At 41.7% G+C, this 19,433-nt stretch overlaps 1 protein-coding gene across 1 annotated transcript; it reads left to right on the top strand.

The window, feature by feature from the left end:
* The first annotated feature begins 2,030 nt into the window (after positions 1-2,030).
* LOC121535118 (epidermal retinol dehydrogenase 2) lies at positions 2,031-12,282 on the top strand. The gene is made up of 7 exons (XM_041841852.1): positions 2,031-2,231; positions 2,600-2,931; positions 3,554-3,685; positions 5,517-5,616; positions 6,246-6,390; positions 6,934-7,059; positions 11,024-12,282. The coding sequence occupies exons 2-7, from the start codon at positions 2,611-2,613 to the stop codon at positions 11,118-11,120; spliced, it is 921 nt and encodes a 306-aa protein (XP_041697786.1). The 5' UTR covers positions 2,031-2,231; positions 2,600-2,610; the 3' UTR covers positions 11,121-12,282.
* The last annotated feature ends 7,151 nt before the right edge of the window (positions 12,283-19,433 follow it).

Here is a 19,433-nt window from a genome sequence, read left to right as displayed (position 1 = left end):
TATCTGAGATACACATGAGATCACTTTTTCCCCAATTTATTGAATAGCCAGATAGTTTGCCAAATGAATTGATTAAGTCTAGTAGGTTAGGGACAGAGGCTACTGGGTCCGAGAGGTATAAAAGCACATCGTCTGCATATAACGAAACGCGGCTTTCTATGTTTCCTACTTTAAGACCTTGGATATTAGGATGATCCCTTATTTGTATCGCCAGGGGTTCAAGGGCGACATCGAAGAGCAGAGGACTGGGTGGGCAACCCTGCTGGACAGATCTAGTAGATAAAGAGATAGTTTGAGATGTTGGCAATGAAGCCATTTATCAACTTCCCCAGAGTCGGATGAACAGGAACAGTTAGCATGCTTAGGCCAACCCATCTTTAAGCATTATTACTGGGCTGCAAATGCCAGGCCATTAATGTACTGTCAACTGGATTTCCCTGATAAATTGGACACTGTTGCCCCCCTGTGGCTAAATATGTCTGTAACCCCTGTAGACCAGGGGTTCCCAAACTTTTTCACATGGGGCCCCCTTCCAGCATTGGCGAACATCCCACGCTCCCCCTGCGCACGCACACACGCACCACGTCTATTTCTATGGGCACAAGCACTGTTCATGACACAAACTGTTCACACCCTTCTTGTTGTTGGTGGAGAGTTTTGCAGGTGTAAAGCTTATTCCCTGCAATTCTACACATTTTATCATGAGGTGCAAATAACATTTTGCAATTCTATACATTTTGCCATGTCTAATGTGCATTCATGTGATATTTGAGTGATTACAAATTACAATATCTATGGGCTAAAAAAACAAAATAACATGTTAGCTGACATGGGCTAATTGATTTGGACATTTCTGACAAGTTATAAATAGCTCTCTAAGGTATGCAATGACTAACATGACAAGAGGAACTGATGATGTGCTACCCAATTTCGAAATTGCACCTACTATACTATAAGTTGTAATTATACTATTACAACTTTCAAGAGTAAATTTAAAGTTGGACTGAGTTCTGCAGCCCCCCCCCCTTTGTAAACAAAGTAAATGTAAACAAACACTATATAGCCTCAAAACATGGTTAAAACGATCATTTTGATATCATGGATGGTCAGTCCTAGCATCTATAGCTCTATCTATGAGTTTGAGAGTAGTTGCATTTCTCCAGCCCCATCCCTTAGCTTTTTACCGAGATAGGGGTGCGGATAACACTTTGTTTCCTGCAATTCTACACGTTTTGCCATGTCTTATGTGCTTTCATATGATACCTGAGTGACTCAACAAAATCAATAGGGGCCCCCTGGGGATGTAATCTTTACCTGATGAATCAAACTGAATTCTTTAGCTGCTCTATCATACTAAGAAATGGGCGGCAGGTAGCTTAGTGGTTAAGAGCATTGTGTCAGTAACCGAAAGGTCGCTGGTTCTAATCCCTGAGCCGACTAGGTTAAAAATCTGTCGATGTGCCCTTGAGCAAGGCACTTAACCCTAATTGCTCCTGTAAATTGCTCTGGATAAGAGCATCTGCTAAATGACTTTTTTTTTAAAGAAAATGTAGTATGCCTTTGGCCGGAGCAAGGAGTTTGGGTCGCCAGGCAAATGTAATCTGGCCATGATAACTACAAGATTTAGATGGCTGGTTAGCCTAATTTACCTACCTAACTAACTGATCAACTGTATATTTCTAAATGTCTGTCAGTGAATGACATAAAATGAGGAAAGGTGCCCATGCATTTTCGAAATTGCACGTTGTGCGTTCTACTATTACTACTCTCAACAGTTTTAAGTTGAAAGCGTAAAGAAAAAACCTTGGGTCTACCTGTTGAGTATGGATCTACCTGCTACCACGTTCCAAACTCAAGCATGAGCTGGTCAAACTGAAAAAAAAACTGTCACCAGTTTGAGCTGGTCAAGCTGGAATTTCCAGCAGGGCGTTCCAGGTTAGAGCTCGAGCGTTGATTAGGTGTCATGTGACATTAATTAGCCATGCTCCAGCACAAATCCAGGGGAAGTAGACAGGCCTCCGTGATTTGCAGAGGGGAAAAGTAGGAGGAACCATGCTGAAAGTGCAGGTAAACCCAATATTTGCTAAGTGAATAAATAATCTTTTTTTGTTGTTGCTTTGATTACTGCGCGCCTCGACACTGAGTGCAAAGGTCGATTAAAGAACCCCAGTGCTGAAAGGAGGCGGTAGCTGTTACAAAATATCGAAGGTTGAAGTTGATTTTCTATTGAGGTAAGTTTGCGTCGGTTACATTTTGATACGTTATGAAACACTGAAATTAGGTTGACTTTTTTTCGCGCTGTCCATTCATTCGGTGTACCACGGATGTTTGATTACATCACCGAATTAATAATTGTTGGCTGATTTGAGTAGTCTAGTCTACGTTTTAACGTATTATCAGTTTAAATCTATGTTTAGATCAAAGATTTGATCCTATGTTAGAAATACATTTGCCAACTACAAAAGCAGAACATAAACTGCTAAATTTATTGTAGGCTATAAAACGCTCATCTGCAATCTATTCGCTAGGCGTATTGTTTATTAGGATCTCCAAGGATTACAAACAAATTAACTTTACATTGTGACAACCGTCTTTCCAGGGGTCAACAAAATGAATTTCCTCCTGGAAACCCTTCAGTTGATTGTAATGTCCATCTATTACAACATAGAGGCGTTTGTCAGACTGTTCATCCCACTCAAGAAGAAAGATGTCACCGGGGAAATCGTCCTCATCACGGGGGCGGGCAGCGGCATTGGCCGGCTCATGGCAGAAAAGTTTGCCCCCCTGGGCGTCTCTCTGGTTCTGTGGGATGTCAACCAGGAGGGCATGAAGGAGACTGCAAGATTAGTGAAGGAGAAAGGGGCAGCTAGGGTCCACTACTACTTGTGTGACTGCAGTAACAAGGCTGCGGTCTACAGAGTAGCTGACCAGGTAAGCCACCTGATTCTAATCAACTAGTCTTTAATCAAGACTGTACTTAGTTAAATTGGTGTTGCTGCTTTTTTGGGGAAAAGCCTGCACTGATATTAGCCCTTGGTGAGTAATTCTCACCAAGCTTTATGGTCTATCAAGTCTCCATTAACCAGTAATTGCAGGCTTTGCCTTATGCAAGTTACTTTTTCATTATACTACTGTTGAAATGGAGGTTCACCAAATCCCCCCCCCACACACAGTCTGTCAAAGCCAACTTTACCTTCTTCTGCTAATGCATTGTGCGCCAGGTAAATTGTGAGAATTCAAAGCGAGGTGGAGTTGCTGTTTAGTAAATGTTGATTGTTGCTGAGAGGGAAGGGAAAGCCACATGAATGTCCTTACATGCTATTCAGTTTGTTGCTCAACTGTTAAAACCTGTTTTAAACTGTCACGCATAAGGATCCATTGCCTGATTAACTTGTTATCCATGTCCAGAAGTACAAAACTATGTCACATAAGATCCTCGTCACCACAACACTGGGCTGCCAGGATATAGGAAACAAAAATGTCTGTTAATTAAAAATGTGAAGTACTTGGTGTGCTGAATGTTAACAAATGTTTTAAACATGTTTTTGTTCAGGTCAAGAGAGAGGTGGGGGATGTGAGCGTTCTCATAAACAACGCAGGCATCGTCACAGGCAGGAATTTCATGGACGCACCAGACGCCCTCATTGAGAAAACCATTGAAGTTAACACAATGGCACACTTTTGGGTGAGATAATGAGCTTACTAGCTCACATCTGCTACACTGAGATCAACAAAACTATCTTGTCTGGTTTCTCTCACTAGCTGTCTTTATCAACGCAGGCATTTAAATGAGAAGGCATTATCCTAAATCAGCCAATACATTTGTAAAAATGTGAATGTTCTAACCTCATTGTAGACCTACAGTACCAGTCAAAAGTTTGGACACCTACTCATTCAACGGTTTTTCTTTTCTTTTTACTATTTTCTACATTGTAGAATAATAGTGAATACATCAACTATGAAATAACACATATGGAATCATGTAGTAACCAAAAAAGTGTTAAACAAATCAAAATGTATTTTGAGATTCTTCAAATAGCCACCCTTTGCCTTGATACCAGCTTTGCACACTCTTGGCATTCTCTCAACCAGCTTCACCTGGAATGCTTTTCTTGTCTTGAAGGAGTTCCCACATATGATTAGCACTTGTTGTCTGCTTTTCCTTCACTCTGCGGTCCGACTCATCCCAAACCATCTCAATTGGGTTGAGGTCGGGGGATTGTGGAGGCCAGGTCATGATGCAGCGCTCCATCACTCTCCTTGGTAAAATAGCCCTTACACAGCCTGGGGGTAAACAAATGATAGTCCCACTAAGTCCAAACCATTGCGTATCGCTGCAGAATGCTGTGGTAGCCATGCTAGTTAAGTGTGCCTTGAATTCTAAAATCAGACAGTGTCACCAGTAAAGCACACCCACACCATAACACCACCACCTCCATGCTTTACGGTGGGAACTACACATGCGGAGATCATCCGTTTATCCACACTGCGTCTCACAACCAAAAATCTCCAATTTGGACTCCAGACCAAAGGACAAATTTCCATCAGTCTAATGACCATTGCTCGTGTTTCTTGGCCCAAGCAGGTCTCATCTTCTTATTGGCGTCCTTTAGTGGTTTCTTTGCAGCAATTTGACCATGAAGGCCTGATTCACACAGTCCCCTCTGAACAGTTGATATTGAGATGTGTATGTGACTTTAACTCTGAAGCATTTTTTTGGACTGCAATTTCTGAGGCTGGTAACTCTAATGAACTTATCCTCTGCAGCAGAGTTAACTCTTCCATTCCTGTAGTGGTCTTCCATTCCAGCAGGGTCTTCCATTCCTGTAGTGGTCCTCATGAGAGCCAGTTTCATCATTGTGCATGATGGTTTTTGCGACTGCACTTGAAGAAACGTTCAAAGTTCTTAATTTTCCATATTGGCTGACCTTCATGTCTTAAAGTAATGGACTGTCGTTTCTCTTTGCTTATTTGAGCTGTTCTTGCCATAATATGGACTTGGTCTTTTACCAAATAGGGCTATCTTCTGTATACCCCCCTACCTTGTCACAACACTACTGATTGGCTCAAACACATTAAGAAGGAAAGAAATTCCACAAATTAACTTTTAACAAGGCACACCTGTTAATTGAAATGCAATCCAGGTTACTACCCCATGAAGCTGGTTGAGAGAATGCCAAGTGTGAAAAGCTGTCATCAAGGCAAAGGGTGGCTACTTTGAAGAATCTCAAATATAAAATATATTTTGATTAGTTTAACCCTTTTTTGGGGGGGGGGTTACTACATTATTCCGTATGTGTTATTGTGTAGTTTTGATGTCTTCACTAGTCTAAAATAATACAAATAAAGAAAAACCCTTGAATGAAGAGGTGTGTCCAAACTTTTGACTGGTAGTGTATGTCCTTTTGTAGTAGCAATTTCACCCACTCCCCCTCAAATGAACACAGCTCTGTAGCAAACTGAAAGTTGTATTTCATTGTGCAAGTTCTCCTGATTATATATATATTTTTCTGTAGACATATAAAGCCTTCCTCCCAGCGATGACTGCCAACAACCATGGTCACCTGGTCAGTATTGCTAGTACGGCGGGTATGATTGGTGTCAATGGACTAGCAGGTAAACCACTTACTATGCCTGTGTGCATGACTTACTCCAATGTTCCTCAATACTGGTCCTGGAGAGCGACAGGGTGTGTAGGCTTTTGTTCCAGTCAGCACCAAGACACCTGACAGCTAATCAATGTTTTAACGACTGACTAAATCCGGTGTGTTGGTGCATGGCAAAAACAAAAGCCTACGCACCCCATAGCCGTAGTGCAGAACATTGCCTTTGTCTTAAACTCTGGGCACAACATTACGCAATCAAGAGACCTACCGTAGAGCTGATCGATAGCTGTTATCAATCAACCTTGAATGGGTGAAAAAAATGTCATTTTTAACTTGTTCATGTACTGTAGTTGAAGGGTCTTTTCCATAGACTGACTGGGGTACAGAAAATGGGACAATGCAATTTCACAGTTTAGTTGACATTTATCTTGATGTGGAGACCCGTTTTATATCGTCTATGTTGGGGTGTTTTACTTCTCTTTTCTTTCTCTCTGCGTTGTTGGGAAGGGCCTGTAAGTAAGCATTTCACTGTTAGTCCACACCAGTTGTTTACGAAGCATGTGATGAATACAATTTGATTCGAGCCCTTTGTTTAACCTGCTCTACTGTATGCCAATACATGCATTTCTCTCCTGATAGATTACTGTGCCAGCAAGTTTGCTGCTATTGGCTTTGCTGAGTCTGTGGCTCTGGAGCTGCTGGCTACGGGGAAGGATGGAGTCAAGACTACCATTGTGTGTCCACACTTCATCAACACTGGCATGTTCGATGGCTGCAATTCTAAGTAAGTTATCAGCCATAATAGGTGCTTTACAGAATTTCATTGAAAGTTGCCATATTTATATCCTTATTGTCACAATACACACACTATGAAGGTCAAGGGTCACATTACATATGTTTATACACTTTTTTTCATTTGTGGGCTGATAGTTACTCAATGTTGCTAGTCAACATTGCTGGTTTATATAATGAGAGTTATGTTTATATTATGAGGGTATACAGTATCACTTTCAATAACAAACAGAATTACTTACTGTACACAAGAATAAATGCTTACTATGGAAGTTGTTTTATTGTCACATACACTGGATAGGTGCAGTGAAATGTGTTGTTTTACAGGGTCAGCCATAGTAGTATGGTGCCCCTGGTGCAAATTAGGGTTATGTGCCTTGTTTAATTGACAGACTGTTTATTTTTTTCACCTTGTTGGCTCGGGTGTTCGAACCAGCGACCATTTGGTTACAGGCCCAATGCTCTAACTGCTAGGCTACCTGCCGCCCTATCGACCAGATGCACTAGTATGTGAAATGACTCCCACCCCCCACAGGTGGCCTCTCTTGGTGCCTGTCCTGGATCCAGACTACGTAGCAAAGAAGATCATTGAGGCCATTTTAACTGACCAGGTCTACCTTCTGCTCCCAAAGAGCATGTATCTTCTCATGGGCATGAAGAAGTGAGTATCCCTTCATGTTCTTACTCTCTCTTCCTTATGGAAATAAAATGTTTTTTTCTATTTTTCACACTGCCTCACTCACTGAGAGATCTGCTGCACAAACACACACAATGCATTGTCACTCCATTCCAACACTCAGAAATGGTTACATGTTCAAACTGCACAGTCTAGTCATACCCACTGGTGACAACGTCTGTTTCCTCTACAATTGCCCATGTAGGGTGCCCTCAGTCTAGTTCTCTAGCCTGCCTCACTGCCTAAAGTAGATTCAAGTATTTCAATGGTTAGTATCTGCCCTAGATGTTACATTGAGTCCTTTGGGGCTTGGCTTTACTGTTCCTGACCCAAACTAGCCTGTTAGTATGAGTCTTCAATGTCTCTTAGCCAGACCGACAGCTTTTTTGCTCATCGCCTCATTCACGGGGCACCCGCGATATGCTGTTTTCCTTACACAGCCCACCCGCCCTTCTCCCGACCGGCGACACTACAGCTGCCAGTCGGAGGCAAACCGCTTTTTCAGCGTCAAGCCAGCGGCATGCCTCTACTCCCTTTCGCCACTTATTTTTATATATATATGTATTATTTGAGATGCATTGGATGCCATGTCCCTTTGAAAAAAGGTTTGATTTCCTATAAGTATTTACAAGTATTGAAAATGATTGTATGTGCAAGATATCAGATGAGGAGGTCCTGGTTCCCAGGATCAACAGGTGACATACATTTAGTCATCAAATTGTATTTTTTATTGACAGGCTTCTCACATAGTGAAATGGCAACAAAGGTGACATAGTAAAGGAATCAAATAAGTGACATTGTAAATATACAAAAATAAGACTAAATTAAATCAAGTACAAAATAATCATGCAGACCAAACAAAAATAACTATAATAGCCTATAGGCATATAATATGGACATGTATTTGACCATGTGCAGAATAACTACATTGACATGTGAGTCATTTAGCAGACACTCTTATCCAGAGCAACTTAAAGTTAGTGAGTGCATACACTTTTCATACTGTGCCGTCTCCCAATTGTCTAGACCAGTGAATAATAATGGAGAGGCATGAATTATCCCGCAAAACACTGACTTTCACATCAGGCAAGTTAATTACACTAACAGTTAAAAAATGAGGGTGGATCAGAGATACAAATTAGGCCAAATTACCTGCTCCCTTTTAACTTAAAGCATCTTCTTTCCCAGTGAAACCCTAAGATATTTAGCTTCCTTGTGAGAGGTGAACAGAAACAAACAGGGCTATGCCATGTCTAAAAGTAATATTGCAGAGAACAATTTAATGAATAATTGTGCGATTCATAATGACAGGCTAAAGAACTACGTTTAGCATGTACTTAATTGAGTTTACTTTGCTAGCTTAACGTGTTACTGTTTGAGCAAACATTAAAGATCGACAATAGTAAGTTATGAAAGTTTGCATTAGCTATGACAATTGTCTGAATCATAACATGTAACACGAGAAGGAAAGCTGTAACGTTACTTGAACAAAAGAGTTGCAGTAAAAAACACTAGTAGAGAAGGGGTTTTTTCCCGCCAGAAAATCAATGGTTGGCATCCAACCACAATTAAAATGAATGGATTGGTGTTGACGATAAAGTGGACGTGCCAAGCCCACTAACCAATCCCAGTAGACCTTTTACTTTCTGTGCGGTAACATGGGTGGGGGTTTTGCTCAAGGACCAATGGAATCTCTCTCCATGATTCAAACTCGAGGCCAGCGAATTGGTGCTCCATCTATCTTTTGACTAAAAGTGTGCCACTAGTATATATTCGGTATTTCAAAATGTTCAGTAGTGATAAATACAAACCAATTTAAACTGTTCTTTGGTTCCAAAAGACTACTGTTGCCATTTTTCTATACCTACTACCACGTTCGAGGGAGGATGGCTACCAACTTCCTGTTGATGACATTGGGCTTTCTGGCTTCTTTTGTGAGGGTTTAAGAGGTGCCGCCACCTCCTGTAAGTAGTGTGCATTTCTCTTTTGGCAAGGTTGAAGGAGAGTATACATCAGACTGTAGCAGCCTATGTATATCTAATGCAAATAACAATACTCGGCAAAGGAGGGTAAAAAGTGGGTAGTTCGAGTTTACCCTCTATCTGTGGTCACAGAGCAAAAGGCTATTCCCCCCTAATGAAATGGCGACGGGTTCCTGAAGTTTAGCAATGCAGGCTATTCATTGAAATTTACATTTTAAGTTGCAACATTGACTGTCTTTGATTTTGAACATAGTTTGAAGCAATGAACAGGCCATGGAATTAAATCTACATTGGAATGTAGGCTATGTATTAATGGCGTCAATACAATAGACTAGAATTGGCTTCAAGACCACAGACAATTTCACCCTTAATGACAGCGATCAACAATGTTTGAAGCAGTGTAGGGAGTGGCATCTCGTTTAACAAAGCAAATGGAACAGTTGGTAAAACCACTTTTTTTTTTTTTTACCAGCATTTACATCAAGTGCACTTGACTGCCCTCATGTTTTGCTTTCATTTATTTATTTTGTATGTAAGAGCGGTTTGAAAAGACCGCCTGAAATTTCAGCCTGTTTTAGTGGGATGGAGTTTTTGCCTGCTTGGTGACAACACCGGGCGGTAAATTAGTTAATAATAGTAATATGCCATTTAGCAGGGACCAATAAGAGTTCCAAACCTCTGCCAATAACTGCTCGTTTTCAGTTTTCCCCTCCCTACTTGCACCACTTTGACGGTCCTAGCTAAATTCCTGCTTGAGAAATTGCTCTTTGCTAACAAGCAATTTGTTTATTTTTGACAATTTTAATTGAAACAATCAAAGTAAGGTACTTATTTAATATTGAGATAAAAATGGCTGCATTGGACCTTTTTTTAAAGGGAAAGACCAACATGGTCACAGGCCATAGGTGACTGGACTAAGGCCAATGGGTCAACCTGAGATTCTGCCGTTAAATCGCCATGTGTAACAGAAACGTTTTAACATGGTCATCGACCTTGGTGAACCTAGCATATAAATTGTCCCCTTAATGGTGCTCGTGTCTTATAGATAGTCAGAGAGAGGAGGGACACAGATGGTTTTTCCCTGCACACAGTTCAACTTAATTGAGCTGGGTTGCCAAGCATTCCAGACAATGTGATATCATTCACAACACCTTGTCTTTATCTCCATTAAGGCTTGCAAGTACCGGTAAACACTTACCCAGACCTTACTTATGCATTGATGCCAATTACGGATCAGTCGCTGATAAAGCAGCACCTGGTTGAGTGGGCAGCAAGACTATCTGGAGACGACACCGATTTATTTATTCAGACCTACACCTGATTTGCACTGCAGTTGACTAATGATATGCAACCTCAACATTTCAATCTACGCCAAAGCCTTTTTGTGTAATGGAAATGTCTTTGAGACAGGTGTGGTAGAACACTTTTGGAAATTTGGCCAGGTTCTGGTGGGTAAGTCTTAATTAGAAGCGATTTGCATGGCTACTTTCGTTCATTGAGGCCTTTTGAGAGTGAGTTGTTGGCTTCATGCTGAATACAACACAATACACACATGACTAATACAGTAGATTTAATCACTCACCACCAATTAGACTGAATGATTAAGACATGAAATGGCTTCTCATATTATTAACATCTTTAGTAGTGCAGTTATGGTGTTATCATGCCCTTTTGAAATAAGTTTTGTTCCTGGACTGGAAGACATTCAAACAGCATTGATTATGCTCTGAATAATTTATTGGATTTTCATCAGTCGTTTTTAATTGAGATTTAATTTATTCCCACTGTGATTACCAGTTTGCCTATATAACAGAATAAATGACTTGCTGTACTTTGTTCTAATGAAGTCATTCTGACTCTTTCAATTCCAGACACTGTAGTTTGTTCTCATAATAGGCTTTAAGTTGTGCATTGCAGTGATCATTGCTAATATTTAGCCTAATTGACTGCTGTTCTCATCTTCACAGGATTTTACCCTTTAAGACTGGGAATCTGCTGGGGCTGTACCTGGGAGCATTCAACTTTATGGATGCCTTCAAAGGACGCGTCAAGAAAGAGGGGTAGTGAAGAAGACGAGACCAACCACACATACTCAGTACATTTTGTCTCAGACTCAAAGGTGATTGATAGTGCCGATCATGTTTATCTGTAGTTTTTTCCCTTTTTAAATGTTTTATTTTTGTTTAACTAATTTGAGTGTATGACGAAAAGCCTACGTACTAGTTTACATCGGCAGACGAGGGATATGTGTAGGATAAGGTAATCAAATACTGATAAATATGTAACGAATGTATGACCTTAAAAAAAAGATGATGGTGATATGTATTTTCATAGCATCAACACAAGTAGACTTGAGTGTGCTTTTTGGATCGACAGACTCCGTATGAAATGTTTTTACGAGTTATATTCACTTTATGAAGTTCACGCTGTGTATGTTAGCTCACTACAATGACACAGGCTCAATAGCTAAATGTGGTTCCTTGTTTAGTGGAATATGTCCTCTTCTTATTTTATTTTTTTGTGTCCCCTTTTTGGCCTGAAGGAACATTGGAAGGTTTTATATTGTTGATGCACTTTTTTTGTGTTCATTTGTTAATACAGATCTATTGTTGTGGGGGTATCGAGATTACGTTTTTGTTAACATGGGTGTTTAGAATAAGTTATTGTTCACGTGGATGTTTTAGATTACTACATACGCACAATATGTTCTAATGGCCAAGTAGAGAAACTCAGGAAAAAGTGTCATGTAAGGGATCATTACCTGTGTGTACTGGACTAGTTTGTACATTTCGCAAAGTCTACAGTAGCCATTGAAGGTGATGGTTTACTCCATTGATTTTCCTATTGGCAATAAAGTAATAATGCACATGACACTTTAGATGTGTTAGGCATAGGTTTGGAATGGTAGGATAATTGATTAGCTTTTGTTGGAAAATGAGAGTTTGGTACATACTATGTTCTCTTAACTGGACAACCTACCCTTTTATATTTGAAATTACTGACAGCTATTTATTGCTTAATCAGGTACGATGTTTTACTTTGACATTGAAGACGAGATGACCACGTGAGTTAACTAATTGTATTTAACTTGTCAGTTGTGTTGCATTTTAATAACCACAATAGCATTGTTTACATGTGTAACAATGTTGGTATCTAAATTAGCACTTTTAATAGTAAAAATTACTTATATTAACCTTTGATCTTGAAAAATAAAAGTTAGAAATGAGTCTTCTGTCAGGCTTTTTTCTAATGGCTCCGGTGGTTCTGGAATCACTAACATGGTCCCCATGTGCTTACTTGTTGAGTGTGATCATAGCCCCATCTTGTGGAGAATGAAAACCTGTTCTAATCATGTCTCTAACCACGTTTCCATCCAACAATTTCATGCGGATGAATTAGGCTACCTGACGCTTAAAAAAAAAAAAAGTCACAACCGGGTTGATGGACACAATTGTATGATTGCCAATAGACAATTTTTTTCGTTCGACATGGTAGGACCGTTTTGTGTCGGTAAAATTAATAATGCGAGAAATGGCAGTGGAAATGCCTTTATGCGCAAATAATGATATAATAACCATCCTATCGAAGTAAACTTGGGAGTCACACCACGATATGTTGTGTGGTCCTCCCACTGTGACTCAGGAAAGCATGCAGTTTAGGCTACAGATGAACTAAATTATGAATTTCAGAGGGTGGTGAATGTGCACGGTGATGAGCTTGATGCTACTTTCCAATAAATATCGAGGGTGGCTGCCGTTTGACAAATACAACTAATATCGCTCTTATCCATAATTTCATGTACAGTGGGGGGAAAAAAGTATTTAGTCAGCCACCAATTGTGCAAGTTCTCCCACTTAAAAAGATGAGAGGCCTGTAATTTTCATCATAGGTACACGTCAACTATGACAGACAATGAGAAAAAAAAATCAAGAAAATCACATTGTAGGATTTTTTATGAATTTATTTGCAAATTATGGTGGAAAATAAGTATTTGGTCAATAACAAAGGTTTCTCAATACTTTGTTATATACCCTTTGTTGGCCATGACACAGGTCAAACGTTTTCTGTAAGTCTTCACAAGGTTTTCACACACTGTTGCTGGTATTTTGGCCCATTTCTCCATGCAGATCTCCTCTAGAGCAGTGATGTTTTGGGGCTGTCGCTGGGCAACACGGACTTTCAACTCCCTCCAAAGATTTTCTATGGGGTTGAGATCTGGAGACTGGCTAGGCCACTCCAGAACCTTGAAATGCTTCTTACGAAGCCGCTTCTTACGAAGCCACTCCTTCGTTGCCCGGGCGGCGTGTTTGGGATCATTGTCATGCTGAAAGACCCAGCCACGTTTCATCTTCAATGCCCTTGCTGATGAAAGGAGGTTTTCACTCAATCTCACGATACATGGCCCCATTCATTCTTTCCTTTACACGGATCAGTCGTCCTGGTCCCTTTGCAGAAAAACAGCCCCAAAGCATGATGTTTCCACCCCCATGCTTCACAGTAGGTATGGTGTTCTTTGGATGCAACTCAGCATTCTTTGTCCTCCAAACACGACGAGTTGAGTTTTTACCAAAAAGTTCTATTTTGGTTTCATCTGACCATATGACATTCTCCCAATCCTCTTCTGGATCATCCAAATGCACTCTAGCAAACTTCAGACGGGCCTGGACATGTACTGGCTTAAGCAGGGGGACACGTCTGGCACTGCAGGATTTGAGTCCCTGGCCACGTAGTGTGTTACTGATGGTAGGCTTTGTTACTTTGGTCCCAGCTCTCTGCAGGTCATTCACTAGGTCCCCCCGTGTGGTTCTGGGATTTTTGCTCACCGTTCTTGTGATCATTTTGACCCCACGGGGTGAGATCTTGCGTGGAGCCCCAGATCGAGGGAGATTATCAGTGGTCTTGTATGTCTTCCATTTCCTAATAATTGCTCCCACAGTTGATTTCTTCAAACCAAGCTGCTTACCTATTGCAGATTCAGTCTTCCCAGCCTGGTGCAGGTCTACAATTTTGTTTCTGATGTCCTTTGACAGCTCTTTGGTCTTGGCCATAGTGGAGTTTGGAGTGTGACTGTTTGAGGTTGTGGACAGGTGTCTTTTATACTGATAACAAGTTCAAACAGGTGCCATTAATACAGGTAACGAGTGGAGGACAGAGGAGCCTCTTAAAGAAGAAGTTACAGGTCTGTGAGAGCCAGAAATCTTGCTTGTTTGTAGGTGACCAAATACTTATTTTCCACCATAATTTGCAAATAAATTCATTAAAAATCTGCTATATAATGCAACAGTTTTTGTGACAAAACCATCAGTTGAAAATGCGATGGAAACCCATTTAACTTGTATTTTTCATTTGGTACATGGAAATTTAACAGCAAAAGTATTTTTTATGTGCACTGCGTCATCACGCACAGCCTTTTATCAGCAAAAAGTCAATTTGATGGAAAACTCTGATGGGAAAATCCCTATGTTGTTTTATGCAGATTTGAGAATATTCCCATGAAAATCTGTCGCAAATTGGTGAAAACCTAGCTAATGACTTGCCTGGCTAAAGCAACTATACAGTCGTGGTCAAAAGTTTTGAGAATTACACAAATTCTAATTTTCACAAAGTCTGCTGCCTCAGTTTTGATGATGGCAATTTGCATATACTCCAGAATGTAATGAAGAGTGATCAGATGAATTGCAATTAATTGCAAAGTCCCTCTTTGCCATGAAAATGAACTTAATCCCCCCCAAAACATTTCCACTGCATTTCAGCCCTGCCACAAAAGGACCAGCTGCCATCATGTCAGTGATTCTCTCGTTAACACAGGTGAGAGTGTTGACGAGGACAAGGCTGGAGATCACTCTGTCATGCTGATTGAGTTAGAATAACAGACTGGAAGCTTTAAAAGGGGGGTGGTGCTTGAAATCATTGTTCTTCCTCTGTTAACCATGGTTACCTGCAAGGAAACACGTGCCGTCATCATTGCTTTGCACAAAAAGGGATTCACAGGCAAGGATATTGCTGCTAGTAAGATTGCACCTAAATCAACCATTTATCGGATCATCAAGAACTTCAAGGAGAGAGGTTCAATTGTTGTGAAGAATGCGCCAGGGCGCCCAAGAAAGTCCAGCAAGTGCCAGGACCGTCTCCTAAAGTTGATTCAGCTGCGGGATCGGGGCACCACCAGTGCAGAGCTTGCTCAGGAATGGCAGCAGGCAGGTGTGAGTGCATCTGCACGCACAGTGAGGCGAAGACTTTTGGAGGATGGCCTGGTGTCAAGAAGGGCAGCAAAGAAGCCACTTCTCTCTAGGAAAAACATCAGGGACAGACTGATATTCTGCAAAAGGTACAGGGCTTGGACTGCTGAGGACTGCGGTAAAGTCATTTTCTCTGATGAATCCCCTTTCTGATTGTTTGGGGCATCCGGAAAACTCCTTGTCTGGAGAAGACAAGGTGAGCGCTACCATCAGTCCTGTGTCATGCTAACAGTAAAGCATCCTGAGACCATTCATGTGTGGGGTTGCTTCTCAGCCAAGGGAGTGTGCTCACTCACAATTTTGCCTAAGAACACAGCCATGAATAAAGAATGGTACCAACACATCCTCCAAGAGCAAAACAAAACATCGACATTTTGGGTCCATGGCCAGGAAACTCCCCAGACCTTAATCCCATTGAGAACTTGTGGTCGATCCTCAAGAGGCGGGTGGACAAACAAAAACCCACAAATTCTGACAAACTCCAAGCATTGATTATGCAAGAATGGGCTGCCATCAGTCAGGATGTGGCCCAGAAGTTAATTGACAGCATGCCATGGCGGATTGCAGAGGTCTTGGAAAAAGAAGGGTCAACACTGCAAATATTGACTCTTTGCATAAACTTAATGTAATTGTCAATAAATGCCTTTGACACTTATGGAATGCTTGTAATTATACTTCAGTATACCATAGTAACATCTGACAAAAATATATCAACACTGAAGCAGCAAACTTTCTGAAGACCAATACCTGTGTCATTCTCAAAACTTTTGACCACGACTGTAGGCAACAAAAATAAATTGCGACATGTGTAATGGAAATAGAGATATGAGAAATTTTCTAAAGATTGATATTTTTATCCTTTTGACAAAGGTGGATTTTTATTTTGTCAAACTTCAATTGTGACAAATGATGGAAACTGTGTTTTTAACTAATTGTTTGCCGAATACTTTTGATGGTACGCGGGGCACGTGATGTCATCACGTAACTAAACTCCACGTCTACTGTTTGTTAAATATATACTGTTAAAAAATATATTTGTAGTACAAGGGTTGTCCTGACTTTCAAGAATGCATTAATTGCTTCGCCTTGCTTTTCTGGTTGGCTGGCAAGTTTCACAATCCAATTATTTTAGATCAACAGGAGTGCAAGTTTCACCATGGCACAGACATTGGACCTTGGCTATATGATAATTGTTTAAATATGACAAATATTAGTCAATTATTGCATTCTATCCATGTTTGCTTTCGCGGGCTACCTGAAACATGAATTTATTAATGTGCAATTTCTGTAAATGGGTAATGGAAACACTTCAAACATTTTTATCCGCCACTGTAGTTTTTTTGTTGTTGGTGTGACATTACGTCCAGCTGTTTCTATCAACACAACGAAGCTAGGTAGTTTCTGTAGCAGGGCTTTGTAAACAAAAAGGGAATAACGAATTGATCTACAGGACTTTAATGAGGACCAGCCAACCTTTTGATACAGGATGCAGTGGTGAGTATTAAAACCGTCACCAGTGATGGGAAGATGTGCACCAACAGACATGGCAGCTCTGCTTCTAGCTCCTAAGCAACTTTGCAGTATTTTGTTTTTTTGTGTGTTATTTGTTACATTATTAGCCCAGAACGTTTTTTCTGTTATTACATACAGCCGGAAATAACTTTTGGATATCAGAGCGGCAGTAACCCACCAGCATTACGACCAGGAATACGACTTTCCCGAATTGGATCCTTTCTTCGTACCCCCCAGGGCAATTGAACTTATCCCAGAGGCTGCTCCAAGACGCTGCCGGTGGAGAAGAGGTATTCCGAGTGGACTAGTCCGACTCAGGAGGCAGACACACCATACACCGCTTCCAAGTATATTACTCGCTAATGTTCAGTCTCTGAACAATAAAGTAGACGAGCTCAGGGCGAGGATCTCCTTCCAGAGAGACATCAGGGACTGCAACATACTCTGTTTCATGGAATCATGGACTGTCCCTGTCCATACAGCCAGCTGGGTTCTCAGTTCATCGCGCAGACAGGAATAAAGAACTCTCCGGGAAGAAGAAAGGCGCGGGTGTATGTTTCATGATTAACTACTCATGGTGTGATTGTAATAACATACAGAAACTCAAGTCCTTTTGTTCTCCCGACCTAGAAAACCTCACAATCAAATGCCGACCGTATTACCTCCCAAGATAATTATCTTCGGTGATAGTCACAGCCGTGTATATTCCCCTCAAGCCGATACCACGACGGCCCTCAAGGAACTACACTAGACTTTATGCAAACTGGAAACCACATATTCTGTGGCCGCATTTATTGCAGCTGGGGATTTTAACAAAGCAAATTTGAGGAAAACGATACCGAAGTTCTATCAACACATTGACTGTAGTACTCGCTTAGGAAAAACATTAGATCACTGCTACTCGCCTTTTCGAAACACCTACAAGGCCCTCCCTTCGGCAAATCAGATCATGACTCCATTTTGCTCCTCCCTTCCTATAGGCAGAAACTCAAACAGGAAGTACCCGTGCTAAGGTATATTCAACGCTGGTCTGACCAATTGGAATCCATGCTTCAAGATTGTTTTGATCACGCGGACTGGGATATGTTCCGGGTAGCCTCAGAGATAACATTGACGTTTACACGGACACGGTGATGGAGTTCATCAGGAAGTGTATAGGGGATGTTGTTCTCACAGTGTCTATTAAAACCTACCCAAACCAGAAACCGTGGATAGATGGCAGCATTCGCACAAAACTGAAAGTGCGAACCACTGCATTTAACCATGGCAAGGTGACTGGGAATATGGTTGAATACCAACAGTGTGGTTATTCCCTCTGTAAGGCAATCACACAGGCAAAACGTGAGTACAGAGACAAAGTGGAGTTGCAATTCAACGGCTCAGACACGAGACGTATGTGGCAGGGTCTACAGACAATCACGGATTACAAAGTGAAAACCAGCCACGTCGTGGACACCGTCTTGCTCCCAGACAAGCTAAACACCTTCTTCGCCCGTTTTGAGGATAACACAGTGCCACCGACGCGGCCCTCTCCCAAGGACTGTGGGCTCTCATTCTCCGTGGCCGACGTGAGTAAGTCATTTAAGCGTGTTAACCCTCGCAAGTATGCCGGCCCAGACGGCATCCCAAGCCGCGTCCTCAGAGCATGCGCAGACCAGCTGGCTGGAGTGTTTACGGACATATTCTATCTCTCCCTATCCCAGTCTGCTGTCCCCACTTGCTTCAAGATGTCTACCATTGTTCCTGTACCCAAGAAAGCAAAGGTAACTGAACTAAATGACTAATCGCCCCGTAGCACTCACTTCTGTCATCATGAAGTTCTTTGAGAGGCTAGTTAAGGATCATATCACCTCCACCTTACCTGACACCCTAGACCCACTTCAATTTGCTTACCTCCCCAATAGATCCACAGACGATGCAATCGACATCACACTGCACACTGCCCTATCCCATCTGGACAAGAGGAATACCTATGTCAGAATGCTGTTCATTGAATATAGCTCAGCCTTCAACACCATAGCACCCTCCAAGCTCATCATTAAGCTCGGGGCCCTGGGTCTGAATGGGTCCTAGACTTCCTGACGGGCCGCCCCCCAGGTGGTGAAGGTAGGAAACAACATCTCCACTTCACTGATCCTCAACACAGGGGCCCCACAAGGGTGCGTGCTCAGCCCCCTCCTTTACTCCCTGTTCACCCATGACTGCGTGGCCACGCACGCCTCCAACTCAATCATCAAGTTCGCAGACGACACAAAAGTAGTAGGCCTGGTTACCAAAAATGACGAGACAGCCTACAGGGAGGATGAGAGAACCCTGGCGGAGTGGTGCCAGTAAAATAACCTCTCCCTCAACGTCAAGAAACAAAGGAGCTGATCGTGGACTTCAGGAAACAGCGGAGGGAGCACGCCCCTATCCACATCGACGGGACCGTAGTAGAGAAGGTGAAAAGCTTCAAGTTCCTCGGCGTACACATCACTGACGATCTGAAATGGTCCACCCACACAGACAGTGTGGTGAAGAAGGCGCAACAGCGCCTCTTCAACCTCAGGAGGCTGAAGAAATTTGGCTTGGCCCCTAAGACCCTCAGAAACTTTTACAGATGCACAATTGAGAGCATCCTGTCGGT

The sequence above is a fragment of the Coregonus clupeaformis genome, chromosome 21, assembly GCF_020615455.1.
Source record: "Coregonus clupeaformis isolate EN_2021a chromosome 21, ASM2061545v1, whole genome shotgun sequence".
Taxonomy (NCBI): Eukaryota; Metazoa; Chordata; class Actinopteri; order Salmoniformes; family Salmonidae; genus Coregonus; species Coregonus clupeaformis.
Note: the sequence above shows the minus strand (reverse complement) of the source record. Positions and strands in the feature narration are given on the sequence as shown.

Excerpts from the sequence above, each read along its gene's own strand:
- LOC121535118 (XM_041841852.1), top strand. The coding sequence starts at position 2,611 with ATGAATTTCCTCCTGGAAACCCTTCAGTTGATTGTAATGTCCATCTAT. Across the intron at positions 2,932-3,553 it reads TCTACAGAGTAGCTGACCAG|GTCAAGAGAGAGGTGGGGGA; the intron begins GTAAGCCACCTG and ends GTTTTTGTTCAG. Across the intron at positions 6,391-6,933 it reads TTCGATGGCTGCAATTCTAA|GTGGCCTCTCTTGGTGCCTG; the intron begins GTAAGTTATCAG and ends CACCCCCCACAG.